Source organism: Petaurus breviceps, unplaced genomic scaffold, assembly GCF_028583685.1.
Source record: "Petaurus breviceps papuanus isolate PSGF00001 unplaced genomic scaffold, PetGlider_PUasm1.0 187, whole genome shotgun sequence".
In the NCBI taxonomy this organism is placed as follows: Eukaryota; Metazoa; Chordata; class Mammalia; order Diprotodontia; family Petauridae; genus Petaurus; species Petaurus breviceps.
Genome location: NW_027185799.1, coordinates 11,341,694 through 11,364,592, shown reverse-complemented (window position 1 = coordinate 11,364,592; position 22,899 = coordinate 11,341,694). Strand labels below are relative to the sequence as shown.

General features: G+C 35.8%; 2 protein-coding genes across 3 annotated transcripts in view; both read left to right on the top strand.

Annotated features, from left to right (window-relative positions):
- LOC138163025 (large ribosomal subunit protein uL23-like) overlaps positions 1 to 22,725 on the top strand; it is a 50,952-nt gene extending 28,227 nt beyond the window's left edge. Inside the window, exon 2 of the mRNA XM_069090545.1 lies at positions 22,174 to 22,725. Within this exon, the coding sequence (XP_068946646.1) occupies positions 22,174 to 22,660 (487 nt within the window). The 3' untranslated portion in view covers positions 22,661 to 22,725. The remainder of the gene's footprint in view (positions 1 to 22,173) is intronic.
- ADAMTSL1 (ADAMTS like 1) overlaps positions 1 to 22,899 on the top strand; it is a 1,086,428-nt gene that overhangs the window by 369,374 nt on the left and 694,155 nt on the right. The window lies entirely within an intron of this gene.

Genomic DNA, 22,899 nt, shown 5'->3' with positions numbered 1-22,899 from the left:
TTCAAGGATTGCCTCTAATACCTTAGGCAAATCAATGCCTCCAGCTACTTCCCTAAGACTATAAATTGCTATAAAAATACTGATCTCCATAGCTGGTTTCATCCATTTTAAGGAGTTACAATCAAATCAGTTTCACTCCTCCACCCCCAAATATCACATTTATTTGTAAGGCTAAAATTCTATGTTCCTACCTACAGTTATTTATTAAACTCTAAACTGTGGGATGCACCTATAGTTTTTCTTAATATCATTATTTTAAAAATGCCTTCTATGACCCCTTTTATAATATGGTCCATCCATCTGCACCAAGAGGTCTCCATTTTGAGATTATTTTTGTTCTGAATGAAGTCTAATGGGGGCCATGTGAAGGGCATTATTTCATTTTTGGAATTCTTCAGAGTCTGAGGAGAATCTGCCAAATTTTGGCTATTGATCTGCCCACTTTTGTCAGGGCTGATTCATTGACATTTGTACTGGATGCCTCTGAAAGCCGGGCATATGTACGAAAGAATATTAACAGACAAAGTATTTCAGACTTGTCTGAAACACGAGTCATTCTTGGGAAGTTCCCATCATTTGAACAAAACTCTGACAGGTATGCTAGCCCTTGAGTTACCTCCTAAGAAATGTGGAACTCCTGTCTGAGACAGGCTAGAATAATATAATTAATTTAGACATGCAATAGCATACATATATTTTCTTACACTATAACCTGGTAATCTGTTGTGCTACAAGCTTTTTTTTTTTCTTTTGGAGAAGACAGGAATCTTTATTTAGCTTTTTTTCCATTTCCTTCTGAATTTCCCACACTCTGCTCTTACTTTTTGTCACTGATGGTAAATGTTAAACAACTTTTTTTAAAAAGTATTCCATGTTAGAACTTTCTTACAACACTGTCATACAACAAAACCAGAAACATTTTGGTCCTAGCCAAGCGTGTACATCTATAATTTATTGTGAATATATCTACAATGAATTTGAAATGCTACCTTAAGTAGAGTAGAAAGAATCATTCTTAAATGCAGATTCAGAAAAGCAATGGAAATTGCCCAATGTTGTTGCAGCCCTAGGAGCAGAGATCTAATTGCCATTCTTAGGTACTAGAAAGAATGCTGGACTTGGAGACTGGAGAGAACTCTTTTCAAGTGTTACCTCTGACACAAAATGAAGACTTGGTCTGACCTTCTTATCACTCGGTCCTCCTCCCCCACTGCCTGCCCATTCTGTAAATTTCATTGCCTCCCTTTTACTTCCAACATCAAATAGAAAATCCTCTGGCTTTTAAAGTCCTTCATGACTTAGCCCCTTCCTACCTTTCTGTCTTCTTATACCTTCTCCCATGTGTTCTTCCATCCAGTGACACTGGTCTTTTTGCTGTTCCTTGTACCCCACACTCCCTACTGGAAGGAGTGTTTTTACTGGTTTCTTTTACCTCTCTACCATCTAACTTTCTTGGTTTCCTTTAAATCTCAACTAAAGTCTATCTTCTGTAAGAAACCTTTTCAGGTCTTCCTCAATCTTAGTACATTCTCTTTGAGATTCCCTCTAATTTATCCTGTCTTTTTTTTTTAGTTTTACTTATTTTATTTTTAATTTATGGACTAAAATAAACATTTCTACAACATAGTATAATTTTTAAAAGATGATTGCACATGAAATTGCAAATCAGTTATATATAACTTGCTATTCCTTTTAAATATGGAATAGAGTTATCATGTAAATTTTTCCTCTCCTCCCCACCCCCATAATTGCCCATCCCATTGAATTGTTCTTTGAGAGCAGAGGCTTCCTTCTCTCTTCTTTATATGTGCAGTTCCTGGCATATAGATGTTTAAAAACACTAGTTGACTGACTGACCTGGTAGGTCAACCTCCCTGCATCTATTTCATCATCCTTTCAGTGGGGATAACAATGCCTATAGTATTTGCTTCACAAGATTATTGTTGTGAGGATCAAAAAATGAAAGTATGTAAAATGTATGACCCTTAAAGTGTGATAGAAATGGGAGCTGCTATGATCATCTTTCTCCTAACCTCCAGTCCTATTCAGTCAACTGCCTGCTGGTCATCTCAAATACGATATCTTCAAAAGAGATCCTGAAATCACTTTTCCTCCAAACTCGTTTCTTTTAGCAGGTCGATAATCCTCCTATCAGGCAGGTTGAGCATCACATAAGTCAGCTTTCACTGCTCTTCCCTCTTCCTCACTCCCCACTTCCACTCAATTTATAATTCTTATTGACTCTAGTTGAGCAACATCTTTCCAATCCATCTTCATCATTCCATTCATAGGGTCACTGTTATAGTCTAGGCTCTTATCACTTCTTACCTGGACTATTATAAAATATAATAACAGTGATGGCCAGGTGGTGCATCTGGCCCTGGAGTCAGGAGGACCTGAGCTCAAATCCAGCCTTAGACACTTGACACACTTACTAGCTGTGTGATTTTGGGCAAGTCACTTTACCCCAACTGCCCTCCAAAGAGCAAAAAAAATGATATATAACAATACCAACCATTTATGTAACAATTTAAAATTTAGAAAGCACATTATGCATATTACTTTGTTTTATCCTTGCAACAACCCTGGGATGTAGGTGCTATTATTATACCCATTTAATAGATGAGAAACTGAGGCATCAGAGGTTAAAGTTGTTTGATCAGGGTCTGACAGTAAGTGTCTAAGGCTGAACTTAAACTCAGGTCTTCTTGACTTAACATCTAGTTCTCTCTACTTCAAATGGCACTTTAGTTTCCAGTTGTTTTTCAAACAGCTGCAAATACGTTCATTCTTCTTAGAACTCTTATCATGTCACTCAAAAACTTCAGTAGCTCCCTCTTCCCCCAAAGATAAAATATAAACTTATCAACCTGCCATTTTAAATCTCCCATAAACTAACTTTTAACTTATTTTTAGAGTCATTTCTTATTAATCTCTTGTCACAGAAAGATATTAATACTAACTTTGGAGTATATATATATATATATATATATATGTATGTATATATATATATATATATATTTTAGGCTCAATTCTGCTAGAAACAATTTTATTTAATTTAACAGTAAAAGATATTGAGACAAAGGTCCATTATTATGAAGAGAGAGGTCCAAATGATTGTATATAGTTCCCCATGATTGAAGTATAATTCTATCCAAAGAAGTGTTCAGGTACCACTTAAAGTACTCTTGAAGAAGGGGGAAAAATATGTTAAAATGAAGTCTGGGTTAATATTTAAGAACAATTGAGTAACCAAGTTGTTTAAATCACTCTCCTCACCTCTGGAATAAACAAAAGGACTTCTTCCTTTCATCAATAACCTAATTCTTTCTCTATGGAAAAGGGTGGGTACTCATTTCAAAGAGATGAGCAAAGAACAGAAGTCCTTTGAATGAGTTAATAACCGAATTGTTCCTGGGGTGGGGAAGGCAGCTAGAGAAATAAAACAAAGTTACTCCCTGTTGGGTACCACATAACACCCTTAATCCATTCCTCTAAAAGAATTTTTGTCCACAAGCTATAACCAACCTTTGAAAGGAGCTTTTCTAAGGATTTTGGAAAAAGCTTCTTACAGCAGAGAAATATTATTTCTTAATATTTATAGTCTCAAGAAAAAGGAGATTTTCCCCCCTTACCTATATGCTCTCACAATAACAGCCAATTTGGACTGACCACCTATGTGTACTTTCCCATAGTTCCCTATGCCTAGAATCCATATTATCTCTGATTATAAAAATCCTTATATTTCCTTCAAGGTTACGTTAGGGTGCTACCTTCTCTGCAAAGACTTCCCTTGTCTACTACATGCATTTACACGCTTATTTGAGTTCTGTTTTCTGCTCTGACTTTTTTTAGAGTTACCCCTTCCACGTTATGACTCCCCACCACAGTTTCAATATATTGCAGCTCAGCACCCGAAATAAAATGGGAATTTGGGGAAGAGTTTTGCAGAAGCAGCAGATATCATACAAAGATCAGCAGATGGCAGAGAAAAAGTTAGAAATTCAGAAATGCATAAAATATATGTATAGTATTATGTAATATCAACCCCCTTTTGTTTTAATTCCATAATAATTCAGAATTCTTCTGTGGTATGAAGAGAGGCTCAAAATTTTTTTCAGAGATTGTCCAGAATATGGGAGTACCATGTTCCTAACCCCTGCAATGTGAAAGCCATCTCAGTATATGTTGTATCCCCTTATAGTATGTGAGTTCTATAAATGGAGCAAATGTCTCATACCTTTCTTATTCTTTCTAAAACCTAGCATGATAGCCTCTTTAAAAAAATGTTATTATCTTCAGCTTCAAGTTCTTTCTCCTTTCTCCCACATGTTGAGAAGGCACAGAATAGAGCCATTGTACATACAAAGTCATGCAAAACATCTCTGCATTAGCCATGTTCCAAAAAAAAAAGGCATGGAAAATAAGGGAAAAAGATATGATTCAATCTATACTCTGAAGCTATCAGTTCTCAGTCAGGAGGTGAATAGCATTTTACATCATGAGTCATTTGGAATTGTGGAAGATCTTTGTATTAATCAGTTATGAAATCTTTCACAGTTGACCATCCTTACAATATTGCAGTTTCTGCACGGATTCTGAGTCTCTCTATCTCTTGTTTAGCCACAAACTCTTCCCCTACCCACGGATCTGATAAGTAATTCTGTCCATGCTCCCCTAATTGGTTTGAGATTTAACTTTTTATTTCCCATTTTGAGTTTATCTTAGTATATGGTGTGAGATGTTGGTATATACCCAGTTTTTATGAGAGTACTTCCCATTTCTAGCTGTTTTTGTCATGTAGTGAGTTTTTGTACCTATAGTTGGGACCATTTGGATTTATCAACACTAGACTACTGTGTTCATTTGCTTTAATATATTGTGTAACTAATCTATTTCATTGATCAACTACTCTGTTTCTTATCCAATAACAAATTATTTTAATGATTACCACTTTGTAAAATAGTTTAGGACCTGGTACTAACTACTAGGCCCCCTTCGTATTTTTTTTCACTGATTCTCTTGACAATCTTAACCTTTCATTCTTCCACATGAATTTTGTTATTATTTTTTGTAGTTCTACAAAGTAATTCTTTGATAGTTTGATCAGTATGACATCGAAAAGGAAATTAATTTATATAGTATTTTCAATTTTATTATATTGACTTGGCCTGCCATGAGCAGTTAACATTTCTCTAATTATTTAGATCTGTCTTTATTTGTATTTGTAATTTATTTTATAATTGTGTTCATATAGTTCCTGTTTGTCTTGGCAAATAGATATGCAGGTGTTTTAAACTATCTGCACGTATTTAAAATGGAATTTCTCTTTGTATTGGGTTTTGTTAGTAACATATAGAAATGAAATGATTTGTGTGGGTTTATTTTATATATTATAATTACTGAAGTTGTTAATTGTTTACACTCATTTTTTACTTAATTCTCTAGGTTTCTCTAAGCATACCATCTTGTCATCTGCAAAAAGTAATAATTTTGTTTTCTAGTCTACACTTATTCCTTTAATATCTTTTTCTTCTTTTATTTCTCTAGCTAGCATCACCAGTATAGTATTGAATAATTATTGTGATAACGGACATCCTTGCTTCAGCCCAATCTTATTGGAAAGCCTTCTAGTTTACCTCCATTACAAATAATGCTTACTCTTGATTTCAGATAGATGTTGTTATCTTTAAGGAAAGCTCCATTTGTTGTTATGCTTTCTAATGATTTTAATAAGAATGGGTGTTGTATTTTGTCAAAAGCTTTTTTTCATCTATTAATATGGTCATATATTTTTGTTGTTTTTGTCACTGATATGATCGGTTATGTTTATAGTTTTCCTAATATTGAACCAGTTTTGCATTCCCGGTATAAAGCTCATTTGCTCATAGTATATGATCTTTGTGATGTATTGAAGTAATCTCCTTGTATGTTATTTAAAATTTTTGTATCAGTTTTCATTAGGAAATTTGAACTATAGATTTAAATATATATATATATATATATTTATTACTGAAACTTAAGCACACAGTAAGAAAAGAAAAAGAAACATTATAAACTTAAATATTGAAGCTTAAATATTGCAGTAATCTCCTTGCCAGTATTTTATTTAAAATTTTTGTATCAGTTTTCATTAGGGGAATTAACTTATAGACTTTTTAAAATTTATTACTTAAACTTACATACACAATAATAAAAAGAAACATGCTATAAATTTAAATATTGAAACTTAAATACATAAGAAAAGAGAAATAAGCATGTCATGTACACAGCACAACATGAGAGAATTCAAAACATTTAGCAATAAATTTCCATTTCAAGAAAGTCTGTATGATTACTATGCATTGTATTGATAGCTGTCCATCTTTTCTTTGCTTCCTTGTTAGTTTTCTTTTGTTTCCTCCTGTATACTTTTTACTTTGTTCTTTTCCCCCTTTCTCCCTCCCTCATGCCCACCCCAGGCTACAATTAAGCATGAATATATTTATATATAGATAAACACATACTTATACATATATACATACATACATAGACATATACTTTCCCTAATTTTACTTCTGATCTTTATTTTTATGTTTGTGCATATCTCTTATTTCCTATCCTTCCTAACTCCTCTACTTTACTTCTTTTATCTGTTTTTGCTCTCCCTGATTTAGGTAGCAAAACCATATTTGTATCAGAAGGAATTTGATAGGACTCCTTTAGCTATTTTCTTTTCAGTTTATATCATAATGGAATTAATTGTTCTTTAAATGTTTGGCAGAATTCACTTGTAAATCTTTCTGGTGCTGGGGTTTATTTTGTTTTCGTTGTTTCCTCTACCACTCCCTTAGAACTCAATTATGGCTTGTTCAATTTCTTTTTCTGATAGGGTCATTTAAGTATTCTTTTTCCTCTTTGCTTAATCTGGGCAATTTACATTTTCATGAACAGTAATCTATTTCATTTACAACGTTAGGTGTGTTAGCATATATTTGGACAAAATATCTCCTATTACTTTCTTTAATTTCACCTTCATTTGTTGTGCATTCAACCTTATCATTTTTGATACAGTAATTCGATTTTCTTATCTCTTTTTTGTAAATAGTTAGCCATGCATTATTTATTCTATTGGGTTTTTTCCCCCACAAAATCAGCACCCAGTATTATTTATTAGTTCAATGTTCAGTTTTGTATTGCTGTTTTGGTTTGTTATTTTACTTTAAATTCCATTAATCTCTCTTTTGATTTTAAGAATTTTTATTTTGGTGTTTAATTGAGGATTTTAATTTTTTTCTTTAGCTGAATGCCCAATTTGTTTATTTAGAACTCAAAGGGACTCTAGAGGTACTCTAATCCAACCCTGTCACATTGAAGATGGGGAAACAGAGGCAGACACAGGCTAAGTGACTCAATCAGAGTTCTACAGATTATAAGACTGGAATTTGAACTCTCAGCTTTCTTCCTTCTGTGCCTTTGAATCTATTAGTAACATAAAATGTAAGAAAGAAATAATAATTTTTGTTCATATTGACAGTCTTAATATTGACATTTTGAGATATGTGGTATTGAACCTTATACAATACCTCTTTTATACCCTCTTTATATAATATTGCAGGCATCCTATGTAATGTAATGTAACATGTAATCATATGTAATATTGCAGGCACCAGATGGTATACTGGGCCTGGAGTCAGGAGATCTTAGTTTAAATCTAGCCTGAGACACTTAACTAGCTATATATCACTGGGCACATCACTTAATCTGTGTCTCCCTCAATTTCCTAATCTGTAAATGAGGACAGTAAAGTACCTGCCTCCCAGGATTGTTGTGAGGATAAAATGAGTCTTGTTTGTAAAGTACTTTGGGAACTTTAAAGTACACCATAAATTCTAGTTGTTTTCTTCTTTTTGTTATTAAATATTCCATTTGCCTACATATCATTCCCTCTAATCATTGATGACAAAGACTCTCTGAGCCAAACTTTTTTTTATTTCAATAGGTTATTGAATCTAACATTTGCCATTAGCATTTAATTTATCTGTTAGGATGGTAATTGAGTAACATGAACATATATTGGAGAAGTTGAGGGACATCCATTGTTAGCATAAAGCTTAGCTGTGAGAAAATTAAAGAAAAAGATAATGTATTTGTGGACTCAGTAACAGTCCTCTAAAAACTTGCATGGGGAAGTCTTAACAGTGTTTGACTCATGGCAGAAAGTGACCCCCAGTCATTTTGTCTGCTAAGGAAGTGTGAAACCCATTTTGCCATCCCCTGCTTCTGGTGAGCTGCTGTCATTCCTGTTTCCTACTCACTTTTAGGAATTATTGCTTTGTGATGGAAGTATAAATGTCTTAAATGAGCATATTTGTATTAAGAAGATGCTTTCAACTGAGTTCATGAAAAATGAGAAAAAAGTGATGAGGAGTTCAACTGGAGTAGGAATAAAGTACAATGAACAGTATTCAGGTCAGGCTGTGAGTGAACTCTACCATGGTGTCTTTTCCTTTTTAAAGCACAGCTCTGGAATCAGGTCCCAGGAGGGTAGAAAAGAACTAGAATTTTTTTGTTGTTTTTGTCTACTAAATCTTACTTGTCATATTCCAACGCTTACGGATTTGGAGGGAGGAGAAAGGGTATAGTGAGAGAGTATTCCAATGTCACTATAACAGCCTCAGAAATGAAGGAATAGAATTTATAGAGGAGAATGAATCAGCCACTTAGGTGTACCCTTCCCACCTCTTCAACTGCAGGGATTGAAACCTAAGATACTAAAGAGAAAGACAAATAGTGCCTAATTCTCTCGCACACATTCAAGTCACCAGGCCCAGATAAATTCCAGCCTGTGTAATGAAAGACCTTGAGATTGTGGTCCATCAGGCAATTGTCCTTATTTTCAAAAGTGAAATGAGATACGTTCCATGCATGTGTTAATCCTCATTCTTCAAACTATAATCTAATGATCTCAAATTTAATTCCTGTCCAAATTCTAAAATATACAATTATGACTTGTAAACTCTTAGGAAGGTAAGAAATGGTCATTGTTAGCCAGTTTAGATTATCACGCCTTAACAGAGTGCCTTCATTTCCTTTTCTGTAGAATTTCAATAGGATCTGATAGATTAGGTGGAAGCTTTAGATAACTAGATTTTACTTCTGGCATTGACAAAATCTCTTAGATTATCTTTGTGAACAAGATGGAAAGATGTCAGCTGGATGATAGTCCAGTGAAGTTTGTTTAGAACTAATTAACTAAAAGAACTCAAGTAGTGGTCACACTTAAATCACCCTGGAGAGAGTTGTCTAGTGGAGTCACTTAGGGCATTCTTTGGTTCAATAACTTTTAATTAATGACTTGAAAGTTGCCTAAATTACATTTATAAAGTTTGAAGATAAAAGAAAAAGTTAGGAGACTATTATGTTAGACAATACAGTTAGTATTTTAAAAGTTTGTAACAGTCTGAAGCAGGGAGTTGGGCAAGGGCACCGCATTTCTTCTGGTCACCTACTTCCTATCTATACTAGTTTTATTTAATATATTTTTACAACAAACTCTTTACCTTCCTTTGTCTGTCTAAAGTAACATGGAGATTCACCTGGGGCCAATTCCCTAGACAGTTGCTTCATGTTTGTGTCCTCTTCTTCCTGCTCTTCTAATAATCAGGAGGTCCACCCCTTCTTCCTCCTTTCTACAGTAGTATAATCCTCTTGTACTCCCTTCTCTGTTCCTTGTTCACACCCTTAGAACAGATCAATCCAATCCCATGACCTCTGACTTTCTGACTGAACTCCCTCATTCCCCTTTGCAGATATTAAAATTCTTTTAGAAAATTCTCAAAGAAAGCATGCATATGACCACTCCCATTAGAATGTTAACAGAGCATCACCATAAAGCCCCTTCCAGTTGCTCTGGACATTTACCTTTCTAAATTTCTCTTGACTGTGTTTGTATTTCACAGTTTCCACTCAGCTTTGATCTTTTCATTAGGAATGCTTAAAAGTCCTCTATGCCATCAAAGACCCATTTTTTTTAATCTCTCTGTAGAATTATACTCAGCATCATAGGGTAAGTTATAAGCTCCTTCTTTATAATAGTTGATATCTTCTCTCTTTTACTCATCTTTTCAGCCTTAATTCCTGAATTGAAGCTTTATTCTAGGGTCAAAATCCACCCTACTTCTGCAATTTTGCATGGGATAGTAGGCCCTTCTTGTTTCCAACTTGTGTTCGACTAGCTTCCTACAATGACTTACACCTCCCAGGGTTGCGCCCCTTCCCCCCCATCTCGCCCCAGACTTTTGAGGTTCAGAGTGCAGAATCTCACCACCTGTGGTTCTGGGGTGTCTTGATGTGATTGCTCCCATATCTGTGCTGATTGATACCAAAGTTCCTGCTGTGGGGTTCCTAAACTCTGGAGCTTTCTTGGGCAGCGCCTTAAACTTGATGCCTCTAGATACAGAACTTTATAGGTTGCATATGTCTCTAGGCAGTTTCTGGTTATAAAGAGTGGAATGAATAGCTACCAATTTGTTTTCTTTGCTGGAACTTGTTCTAATGCCCATTGACCTCTGGCTAACTTTTTTTTTTCCTTTACACAGCTTTAAAATGGAATAAATCATTTATTGTTATTCCTTATTGATTTCTTGATGATTTGACCTATTGAAATTTTTAGGTTTTTATTGGATTAGTAGGTATTTGAGAGATGAACTTCCTATTTCTGCTCAAGTAACTGTATTGCCTAGAAGTCCATCACAAGTAGTTTTGATTAGATTAGTCTTCATTATATCTTCCCCCTCCTGCCCAAGGGCCTCTTCAGTTGTCTTCTAAAATTACTCACACCTTATGATCTAGCAGTAATCAGTATTTATTAGTACTGACTAATATTCTACAATTAATGCCCTTGAGAGCTCTCAAGTTCCTTCAGGACAACTTAACTCACTTCTGACACAATGGTTGGAATTGTTCAGAAGAAAAAAAATACAGAATTATTTCTTTTACCTTTATAATAAAGGTGACTGGACTTTGTTTACGTGAAACCCACACAGATCATCTTCCTTAGGATCATGGAACTACACATCAAGCTGAAAAGGACCTTAAGGCCAACCCTTCTCTGATCCAAGAACCCTCTTTTTACAATGTTGTCAAGACATAGTCATCCAACCATTGCTTGAAAACCTCTATTGAAGAGGAATCCATTATTTCCTTATCCAGGTCCTTCCCACAACCATTTCTAATTTGGTCCTTGAGAAGGATGCAGACAAGTCTAGTCTCTTTTCCATATGTTAGATGTTCAAATGCTTTCATTAAGTCTTCTTATCTGTAGCCTAATAAGCATCCTCAGCCCTTTCCATTAATTCTCATAGGACATGATTTCCAGTTCACTTAAGCCTTCTGCTTATGCTCTTATGGATGAGAACTAGGCTATCAATGTCCTTTTTAAAATGAATACCCATAACACATATTCCAAGTACAAAGCTCTTAGATTAACTGTTATGAGAAGATTTCATTTGTCAAGCATGAGGGGGAATTAAAAGTTAGAAATAATTGAAGCATTTCTTGTGAGAGGGAAAAGGAAGAAGTCAATTAACTGTGTATTTGTATTGTGAAGGGAAGTAAGGTATAGTAAGAAACTGAAAAGGTAGGAGAGGGCCATGTTATGAATAAGTTGGTCAACATGCATTTATTAAGCACTATGTGTTAGGCACTGTTCTAAGTGTTAAGATGCAATGAAAGGCATCCTGAAGGCCATAGGGAGTTGTAGTAGTTTCTTGAATGGGGGAGAGGGATAGTTGGTCAGTCCTGCACTTTAGGAAGGTTAATTTGAGAGAGACTTAGAACCATCAGGCTATTGGGATAGTCCAGAGGGAAAGTGAAGAGAGTTTCCCCAGGATGATGGCAGCATCCAAGGACAGAATGGAGTGTGTGTGTGTGTGTACACATATACATATACATGCACACATACATACATATATGTTTGTGCATATGTGCCTACACACACATATATGTGTGTACATGTATGCTATGTGTTTATTGATATATATGTGTATATGCTTATATCCATACACACACATGCATGTATTTGTGTTTGTGTGAAGTTATACAGTTAAAATTGAAAGGACTTGTTAGCAGATTCTTGTGATGGTAATGGGAATTTGAATATCTTCCCTGTCCCTTGTAATGGAAAGCAAGCAAGTACTTAGAGCCTTGTTTCAGTTGAGCCTTGCCCATGATTACATCAAGTCTTTGTTAAGAAAGAGAACTTGTGAAATCCATAGTGGGAGGGGCTTGCCAAAGACAGGAACAGGATGGACTTAAGAGGGAGGAGTTAATGAACAGATAAAAAGCTGAGCACAAGCTCAGAGAGAGCCAGAACTGCTGGGAGCAAGCAGTGTGGAGGCTGAGCAGCTAGCATGAGTGAGAGAGGGGCATTCTTGCTTAAGGGAGCATGTTTTGTTTTGAAGGCCTGATGGAAGGAAGACTTGGGAAGGCTTGGGAATGTTGGTGTTTGCTGTGTTGGTTATGTGTACCAACTATGTGGCTACTATGATGAATTTGGCTTTCTGGCTTTGGGATTTATTTTTCTGGTATTTGAATAAATGCTTTGGTTCTGTCCTCCATGTGGAGAGCCTGTTGCATTTTGTGATTCACAACTACACCAGCATATTCATAGCCACCATGGGTACTGTGAATATTGCATTGGTGTTATAATTCTCCAACTCATTTTACAGATGAGGAAACTGAGGGAAACAGTGACTTGCCCAAGGTCACACACCTAGTTAAGTGTCTGAGACAATATATGAACTCAGGAAGATGAGTCTTGCTGACTCCAGTCCCAATGCTATCATACCACCTAGCTGCCACCATTTGGCACATGATAGGTGCTGAGTAAATGCTTATTCACATTTCTTCCTCCTATGCTTATGTATAATTTTATTTCCTTTTTACTACATATTTTCAGAGCTGACCTCAGTGCTTATTTTTAGAAATTTATAGTTTTTTTTTAATCTATTTGCTTGCTTGCTTGTTTTTTGCAGTCAGATAGCACCACTCTTGATTTCCATGTCCCCTCTCAGTAACTTTGCTTTGACTGTCTCCCATGCCTGGTCTACATGCTCTCTTTAACCCTAAATGCCTGTTAGAATCTTTCCTTTCCTTCATGGCTCCGCTGAAGAGCCCTCTTCACCAAGAATCCTTTTCTGACCCCTCCAGCTGCTAGGACTCCTCTCCTCCCTCCAATTATCATGCATTTATCTGAATATATTTTATATAGACCCCTTAATAAATGCATGGTATCTCCTCAACAGAATGTAAGCTTCTTGAGAGCAAGGATTATTTTCACTTTTGTCATTGTAGCTCTAGCACTTGGCACACAGTAGGTGCTTAATAAATGCTCATTGATTCATAGTGCATGCCTCTTTTCCTCTTCTAATTTGCCACTTCTCACAGGTTTGGCAACCTTTTATTCCAGTGTGGAGAAGAGTAAATAGATTTAATTTAGAAAGCACCACTCTTTGAAATGGATATATTTAGGATACAGTCCTTGGGATGTTGTTTGCTTAGAGGTTTTTTCCTTACATAATTGAAATTGCATTATAAGTAACTGATAAGTTGCTACTTCAGTACCAAGTTCAAAGTAACAAATGTTTCTTATTCTTTGAATCCAGAAACTTGTATTGACTCTGTACTTCTCATTTCTTTGTGTAGACTCTTTATAGTCTTTATCTGTTTTGTTGCCTGTACTTTGTTGATGGTAGAAAATATTTTGTTCAATGAACGATAAAATGTCATTAACAGACTCCAATAGTTCAGAATCCCTTTTCAGTTAGACAGGGTGGCCCGAAGTTTATAGTTGTTAGCAATTTTTTTTTTTGTTCCTAGTGCAAATTAAGAATGTAAAAAAAAATTCTGGGGTGAGGCTTTAATGAAGAGAAAAAGGTTTTTGTAAGCAGCCTCAAACACTTGAGAAATATTTAGGTATCCTAACTGTAAATCACTTGCATTTATTCATTAAAGCTGTCACCTCACCTAGCACTTTTTTCCGGGTGGGGGCAACAATATTAGCCCACTTTGAGTAATTTATTTAAAGTAATAAATTGAATGGTCTTAAAAATAGTCTGTAATTCAGACTTTTAATTTAGACTCTTCCATTGTCTTAATTAATCCAAATTCAGCAAATATCAGTGAGGTTTATTGTAGAGCACTGTAGAAACTTAGCATGTATTCATTAGTGTTCTTTCTTAATAATACTTGGTATAATTATTGTAATGAAAGAAAAATATAGGTTTGACTCAGGGTAATTAACATCAAATGTGATTATTTAAGCAATAATTATTTTGTCTGATAGCTTCATTTTTGTACTTCTAACTGACTAGATCTTTATCTTGCTTTTTTTCCATTCCTTCTGGGATGTATACTGAAATAACGGAAGACTCCATGCATTTAAACCATCAAACTTAATAAATTTCAGTCTTACTTAATAACTATGAACAATATGCCTCCTGTTCCCCTTCGTGAGGGGGAGAAAACAATCATTTTTTTTTTCCCACACACATGCTTGATGCTGGTATTCCTACTGATACTTACACAATGGCAGAAAAGTTTTGTTTGTTTTGACAGACGTAGTATTTACTTTCATTTGTACATTTTTTTATGAGCAAAGTCTCAGGCAGGAAAAGTTAAAAATAACAGGGAAGGAAGGGGAGATAGTTTATTCAGAAATGTCTAAATCAATTATCTTTTGGTTACTGGTAAACCTTTAACTCATACACATAATAGTAGACCATCCCAGTTAGACCCAGACCAAATCAGTGTGGCTTGGCTTTAAATTTATATATTTCTTATTCAGTCATTCATTCATGTCCAACTCTTTATGACCCTGTGGATCATATTGTCCATGGTGTTATCTTGGCAAAGATACTGGAGTGATTCTTCATTTCCTTCTCCAGTTGACTTGTCCAGGGTCACACAGCTAGTAAGTGTCTGAGGCCAGATTTGAACTGACTCCAGGCCTAGTGTTCTATCCATTGGGCCACCTAGATCCTTCAGAATTTATATAATTATATATCATATTTACTATAATGTGTGTTATACAATATAATATATAATTATTATGTATAAGTATATGTTTATTACCATGAATATTTTAATCTGGCCAGTAATAGATTAAGTCATTGAAATATACATTTATTGAACTCTTCACTGTGGTTATTACTCTTATTTCCATAGCCCTTAAAGTTTTCCAAGATTCTTTTTTCTCAAGAATCATGGAAACTGGGAAAGCAAGTGTTCTTATGCTCTACTTGTAGATGAAGAAATTGAAGGTGAGAAAAGGAAAGTGACTTACCTGAGGTCCCACAGTCCCACAGCTAGGACTAGAAGAATTGGAAGATACTTTATGATTTTGCCATTAAACCACATCCCCTTTGGGAGCATAATGTTATTCTAGGCTATAAAATTAGGTATTTAGATGCACTGGTGATCTCATGGGTATCAGTGTAACCCTCTATGAGTGCACATGGAAGTTTCTTAATGGCTTCTCATCCTTCCCAATTCTTTTTTTTTTTTTTTTTTTTTTTGCTTTTTGGAGGGGTGGAGAGGGCAGGGCAATTGGAGTTAAGTGACTTGCCCAAGGTCACAAGGCTAGTTAAGTGTCTGAGGCACATTTGAACTCACTCCTCCCAACTCCAGGGCTGATGCTCTATTTGCTGAGCTACCTAGCCTCCCCAAATCCTTCCTAATTCTTTTCTCTATCTTATCACAAGTGTTCCACAGAGGGTCCACCCAAAATGCTGGAGGTCTTCATTTGTTTCTTCATTGTCTCAGGAGAACAAGTAGAGTATGCAGGCTTTCCATTTTGTTTTCCCTTAGTCTAGCTAGATGATAAGCCTAGGTACTTCCTTTGTCATTCACAACTGTCCTTGATAGTAGCAAAGTTGCCAAGTATCACTCCAAAACCATTCAGTACTTGGATGGGTGATTGTTATTCACTCCTTAGGTCATGAGTTTAAAAAAATTCCACTTAAATATATCCTGATCCTCTTTACCAATAGTATCTTGTTTTTGGCCGTTAGCTTTTCCCATTTCCAAGATATCTCTGCTGCTAACAATAACAACAATAATAATTTATATAGTTCTTAGCTTTTCAAAGTGTTTTACAAATCTGGGATGTAGGAACTATTATTATTATTGTTATTATTCATATTTTGCAGTTTAGGTAACTGAAGTAGACAGAGATTAAGTGACTTGGCCAGGGTCTCACATCTAGTAAGTGTCTGAATTCAGGTATTTCTGATTCCAAGTCCAACACTCTAGGTACTATGTAACCTATCTGCCTCCAATAAAATAAATATAATACCTGCTCTGTAAATGCAGAGTGTTCAGATCAGAAAAGGTAATAATTCCATTGTTCCCTCTTGATCCAAACACATTTGAATTCTTGTCTTATGGACTAGGTGGAACAATTTGGGAATGACACTGGTAAAGTGGAACATTGTAAGAGGAGGGAACCCAGGGTACCAAAGAGGACCTGGGGCTATTTAAAAGAAAAACAAAGAAAGAAACTTGGGTACATAGTAACTTATCAAGTATTTTAAGTTCAATCATATAGAAGATGGCAAATAGATTTACCATGCTTGACCCCAGAAACCAAAACTGGAAATTAGTCAGCAAGTCAATAAACATTTATTAAGCATCCATTATGTACCAGGCACCAGTCTAGAAGCTGATAAAAATTACAAAGAAGAGTTCCTTAATAAATAGAGTAACCCTAAAAGTCATTGGCCTGCGGCAGGAGGTAATGATTTAGAGGTGATACTGGAGCAAAGGGCAAAAAAGATGGAAGGAAAGTAGAATGTTCCTCAGCTGTAGCAAATAATGTCTCTTATTTCTAAATATTTTAAACCTTTTTTTTAAATTTTGGAGTATGTTTCTTTAAGGTCATACTCGGCACATTTCTTCCCTTTTTATTGTTTCCTACCTAAAATGTTGCACTTTTTCCATATCTGACATTTCATCATTATTCTCATCCTTCACCTTTTTCCACTTTTCCCTTTTATACCTTGGGGATTGCTTGGATGGAATTTACACATACAGTTTAAATATTACAATTTTGCTAATCCAGACTGCCAGTGATTAGACTGTGAATAAGCATGTCAGATCTCATGTTCAGGGTCACTAAACATCTGCCTTTCTGATCATAATTGACATCAGCTTCATTTATTAGAGTAATGTTTTCTGACATGTTCATTTAGAGAACCTTCTGCTATAGTCAATGATATATATATATAGTAAGCAATAGACAGGTCCTTTTAGAGCAAACCTCCCTCCTTCATTTTATACTTGTTGAAGAAATGCCCTTTTTCCCATTTCAAACTATTTGGTACATTTGAAATTTGAAATAACTTAGATATTAAATAAATCACCCTGAGCCAAAGGACCTGTAATGGCAAGCACAGAAGTAGTTCACACCTTGTTTCAGCTATTGAATTAACACCTTGTTTCAGTCTGTTAAGAAACAGAACATGTGAACTCCACAACTTGTGAACTCCTGGGGAGGAGCTAATGACTATATAAAGAGAGCCCCAGGGCTAGAGACAGCAGGAACTAAGAAAAAGACTCTTGTGGTGGCAGAGTCAAGAAGGAGAAAACTTGTGGTATCCTTGCTCTCTGTGTGTCTGCTCTGTCTATGTTGATGTTTGTTTGTGATACTTTCTACAGAAGCCCTGGGACCTTACTGGAAGCCCTGAAAGAGGATTTTCTGGTTGTATGTGTATGGGTTTTGGAGGTCCTGGGACTTTACTGATGATTTGTGCTGACCTCATGGACCTTGTTTGTGGGTCTGAGTTGATTTCTATGTTGATGATTTGTGTTGAGTTCTCAGACCTTGTTGGTGGGTCTGAGTTGATTTCACAGGCAGACAGTGAGTTGATGATGGTGCCGGCAATATGCATGAATATTATTGTGGCTCTGTTAAGCTTTGTCTTCCCAGAAACAGGAACTGTGAAGGTCTTCAGTTGGACTGGACACTGTGAGCTTCAATATGGAACGGGAACTGGATGAAGAAGTGGACAAGGAACTGGGAGCTGCCTGCCTTTGAATCCAGGTGACAGTTGGAGCTGGGACCATGGAAGAGGAACCATGGAAACTGAGAGCCAGCCTCTAGTCAAGCTGAAAGAGGACTTTACTTGGATATTGTGTACTGACTGAGAAGGTTATAATTTACTTGTGACCAAGGGGTGGATGGCCTATGTATTTTCCACTACTCCTTGGTAGGGTATTGAGTAGTGACTAATGACTGAGTTGTGACTGATCACTAAATAGTGACTGATTTGTAACTTTGTGTGCCCCATGAATGGAGAACTTTGACTACTGTATTTTGTGGCCCTTAAGGAAGCAAGCCTCCTTAAGGATGACTGAATGATTGTTACTAAATGATTATACTTTGTTGAAAACTATTGTGACCACTTTAGTGAAACTTATGTGGCCATTTTAGTGACAAGTCATCATGAATTCTGTATTTTTATTTTCTGTGATATGTTGTAACATTGTGAATACTGTACCTCGATTCTCTGTGAATGTTTTGCTCTGATTTGTTATTGAATAAATAGAGTATTCACTCTACTATGTAATCAGAACCTTGAAAGCTGCTCATAGCAGCAGTCTTCTGGAAAGCTGCTCCTGCATGGATTTACAGGGCCTTCTCCTTTAAATCTTATCTGTTTTCTTTCTTCTGTTTCACAAAGAACAGAGGTTCTTAACCAATAGTTCTTGAAATTAAATATGTGTGTATACATATTTATAATATATAACCACATTTCAAAATAATTTATTTATAATCTTACACATTTTATTTTATGAAATTTAAAATATCATTCTGAGAAGTGGTCCACCAACTTTACTGCCAAAGGGATCCAAAGCACACAAAAGTTGGCATCTCCTGATATAGAGGCATATTAGCACCCTTTACCCCCAGAGCACTCATACTGAAAATCATACCCTGAACAAGTGGCAATGAAGACACTATTATGTATTCTTTATGGGAATTCAGCTATGCACAACTCTGATCAATAAAGTAACTCATCAAGATACCAGAGGTCTGGGGGTGGCTAGGTGGTGCAGTGAATAGAGCACCAGCCCTGGAATCAGGAGGATCTGAGTTCAAATCTGGCCTCAGACTCTTAACACAAAAACTAGCCATGTGACCTTAGGCAAGTCACTTTACCCCAATTGCCCTCCCAAAAAAAACAAGCAAAAAAAAGATACCAGAGGAATGATAGTAAAGTATGCCATTCCATTCTCACCAGACAAATCCCAGAGCAATAGTTGTGGACACTAGATGGGGGATGACACATATATATGACACATTGTCCGACATAGATAATGAGCTGATTTGTTTTGCTTTACTACACATCTTTTCTGTTTATGGGCTAAGGAATCAATGGGAAGTGAGAGAAAAATTTCAAAGGGTACACAAAACATTTTTTAAAAAAGAAAATTGGCTATGAGGTGGAGAAAAAAATCATAAAACCATTTTAGCTTGGTCACCTACAATGTTCATCATTGGAGAGTGGATGAAAAAGTTGTGGGGTATGATTGTGGTGGAGCACTATTGTGTTATAACTAATGACTGGGTGGGGGTGATTTCAGAAAAAACATGGGGAAACCTATTTAGGAATTTATGCAAAGTGAAGTGAGCAGAACCGGGTGATCATTGTACCTAGTAACAGTAATATTATAATGTTGGTCAACTGTGAAAGATTTAGTTACTCTGATCAAAACAATGATCCAAAACAATTCCAAAGGATTCGTGATGAAAAAATGCTATCTGCCTACAGAGAGACAACTGATGAACTCTGAGTGCAAACTGAAGTATAATTTTCTCTCTTCATTCTTCTTGCTTTTTTGTGATATGGCAAATATAGAAATATGTTTTGCATGATTAAAAAAAGAGGCATCTACTAAAATGCTTATGTTCTCTCTGTACTTTGTCCTGACCAGACTACAGTTGGAGTGTTCTGTTCTGTTCTAGGTACCACATTTTAGAAATAGCATCAATAAGCTGGAAAGCATGCAGAAGAAGATTATGTAGAGTTTCAAGATCAATTAACTATTTATTGAGTGTCAGGCAATACAAAAATAAAAAAAAAAACACCAAAAAACAAATTACACAATCCTTTCAAGGAATGTACTCTTCTACTAGGGGAATGCTATGGTTAAACAGATAAAGTATGGGTAATTTGTAGCTGTAGAGAGCATGGTTGAAAGATTCTGGATGTTTAGCCTCTTGAAGAAAATCCTTACAAGGGATATATAGCTAGCTGTCTTCAGGTATTTGAAGAGGAATTGTATAGAAGAGGGATTGGACTTGTTCGATCTGCATGACAGAATTAGGAGCAATGGGTATATGCAACAGAGAAGCCAACTTAAGTTTAAGTAAGAAAACACTTCCAAGAGTTGAAGGTATTTAAAAGTGGAATGGTCTGTCTTGGGAAGTTGTGAGTTGTCCCTTCATTAAAATTTTTAATGCAAAGTCTAGGTTTCCACTTGAGGATATTGTATGTAAAAGGGGTTCTCCTTCAAACCCAGTTTGGACTAGTATTCATTTTCAAATCTGAATCTGAGGTACTGTTGTATTTTTTTTGTGGGTCATTCTAACAACATAACCCTGTTTCCTTCTTTGATTATGTGCTTTGCCTTTCACACAGACAATATGAAGACAGGTCAGTTAAGTACATCACCATCTTTCTTACTCTCTAATGCTCAATTCTTGTTTCAATTAATCTTCATTTTAAAATTCTACATGTCTAAGTTTAAGGTCTATATATGTAAGTCATATGTTGTTATGTTCTAATTGCTAGAAAGAAAAGTACGATTTTGAAGATGATAGTGATTCTTGTAAGTCGTTCCTCCTGTGGAAGCCATTGGGACAGTATTTCCCTGTGTTCTGTATGGATTCTGATGAGAATTTGTTTCTTACAGCACCTCCCATGATTATTGCTCTCCAACTTAAATTTCTGCAACCCTGGGTATAAAATCAGGACACTAACCTCAGGTTAATTGGTAGTACTTTGGCACTGAAACCAAAACATGTTTTGTCTACATCTGTACATCTTGGATTTCAACAGTCATCTGAGTACCTGCAAATGAAAAGGCTCATATTACTTACATCAAACACTATTTCATTTTAAAAAGCTCATCGAAGTTCATTTGCCTTCCTCCTCCCTTTCTAGCTATAACATTGGAAAATGTGTATTTGTGTAAATACTTGTGCTTTCATCAAAGTCAGAGAGAAATCCTACCCAAATTCTAGGCTGCTGAAAGAGATAAGAAACTATAAGTCTGTCTGTTAAATTCAACACCTATTCATTCAGCCAAGATCATATCAACTAAATTAATTTGTTTCCAAACCATGTGGATTAAATTAAAACCTTAATAGACTTTTAAGAGGAGGATGAAGAAAAGAGATTCATCTCCCTACTGGATGTTCTTTTGGAATATGCAGAGTTATCAAAATGCAACTGAATATAAACTGTTATCATTCTTGACATTCCAATAATATTCCACTTCCAAGGGCATATTAAATATTTGATGCTGAGGAGTGATAAAAGCTTGGTTCAGAAAGGAAACATTTAAGAAAACAAAGATGTGTCATAGCAGTTATTAATATCTTCATTTTTTGCTAATATTTTTTGTGATTGGACTTATTTTAAGGAAACCCAAGTAGATATCCATTTCCCAGGGGATGATTCTTCCCATTTAGGGTTTGTCTAGTCTATAATAATTTTTTTCCTGCCCTTACATGAAAATATACATAGTGATGGACAGAAGTTTAAAAAAAAACAGTAATTTAGGATTGATTTAAAGGTTAAACGAATTCTAAAATTTAAAGTTATCTTAAAGTGCAATGGACAGCTTCAGGAAAGAGAATAATCGAAGTCTTGGAGCAAAAATCAGATGACCTCTTACTGAAATTGGGGGCAAGGGTAATATAGTGGAAAGAATAGTGGCTCTGTAACCAGAGGACCCAAATTCCAGTTCTGTCAATGATGCTTATTACCTATGTACCATTGAGCAAATCACCTAACTTTTCTGGGCTTTAGTTTCTTTATCACTAAAATGAAAAGCAAAATGTCTCATTCACATATTGTCCCTGCTAACCAATTTAAGAGTGCTAATTTCCTTTCAAGAATGAAGGTCACGGCCTTTCCCCCAACATGGCGCCGAAGGTGAAGAGGAAGCTGTTGTCCCCCCCAAGACAGAAGCCAAGTCCAAGACCTTGAAAGCCAAGAAGGCAGTGCTGAAGGGTGTCCATAGCCACAAAAAGAAGAAGATCCAAATGTCCCCCACCTTCCGGCGACCCAAGACACTGAGACTTCGAAGGCAGCCCAAATACCCTCGTAAGAGTGCCCCTCTCAGAAACAAGCTCGATCACTATGCCATCATTAAGTTTCCCTTGAACACCGAGTCTGCTATGAAGACGATTGAGGACAACAACACCCTAGTCTTCATTGTGGACGTCAAGGCCAACAAGCATCAGATCAAGCAGGCCGTAAAGAAGCTGTATGACATCGATGTGGCCAAGGTCAACACACTGATCCGGCCCGATGGAGAGAAGGCCTATGTCCGTCTTGCTCCAGACTATGATGCTTTAGATGTTGCCAACAAAATTGGAATCATCTAACTTGCTGTGTCCCCATTCCACCTACAATAAAAATAAAGTTTTCCAGAATTTAAAAAAAAAAAGAATGAAGGTCATGATGAGCCTTAGATAATTTGATTTTGGTGGCATTTAAGATACATTCTTTACAGCAAAGTTTGAATTTTAGCTATATGTATGTTCAACCTGGTATTTATTTAACTATTAATTATCTTAAAAAATGAGATTAATTGTATTGAAATGAGTTGGCCTTTTAACTGTAG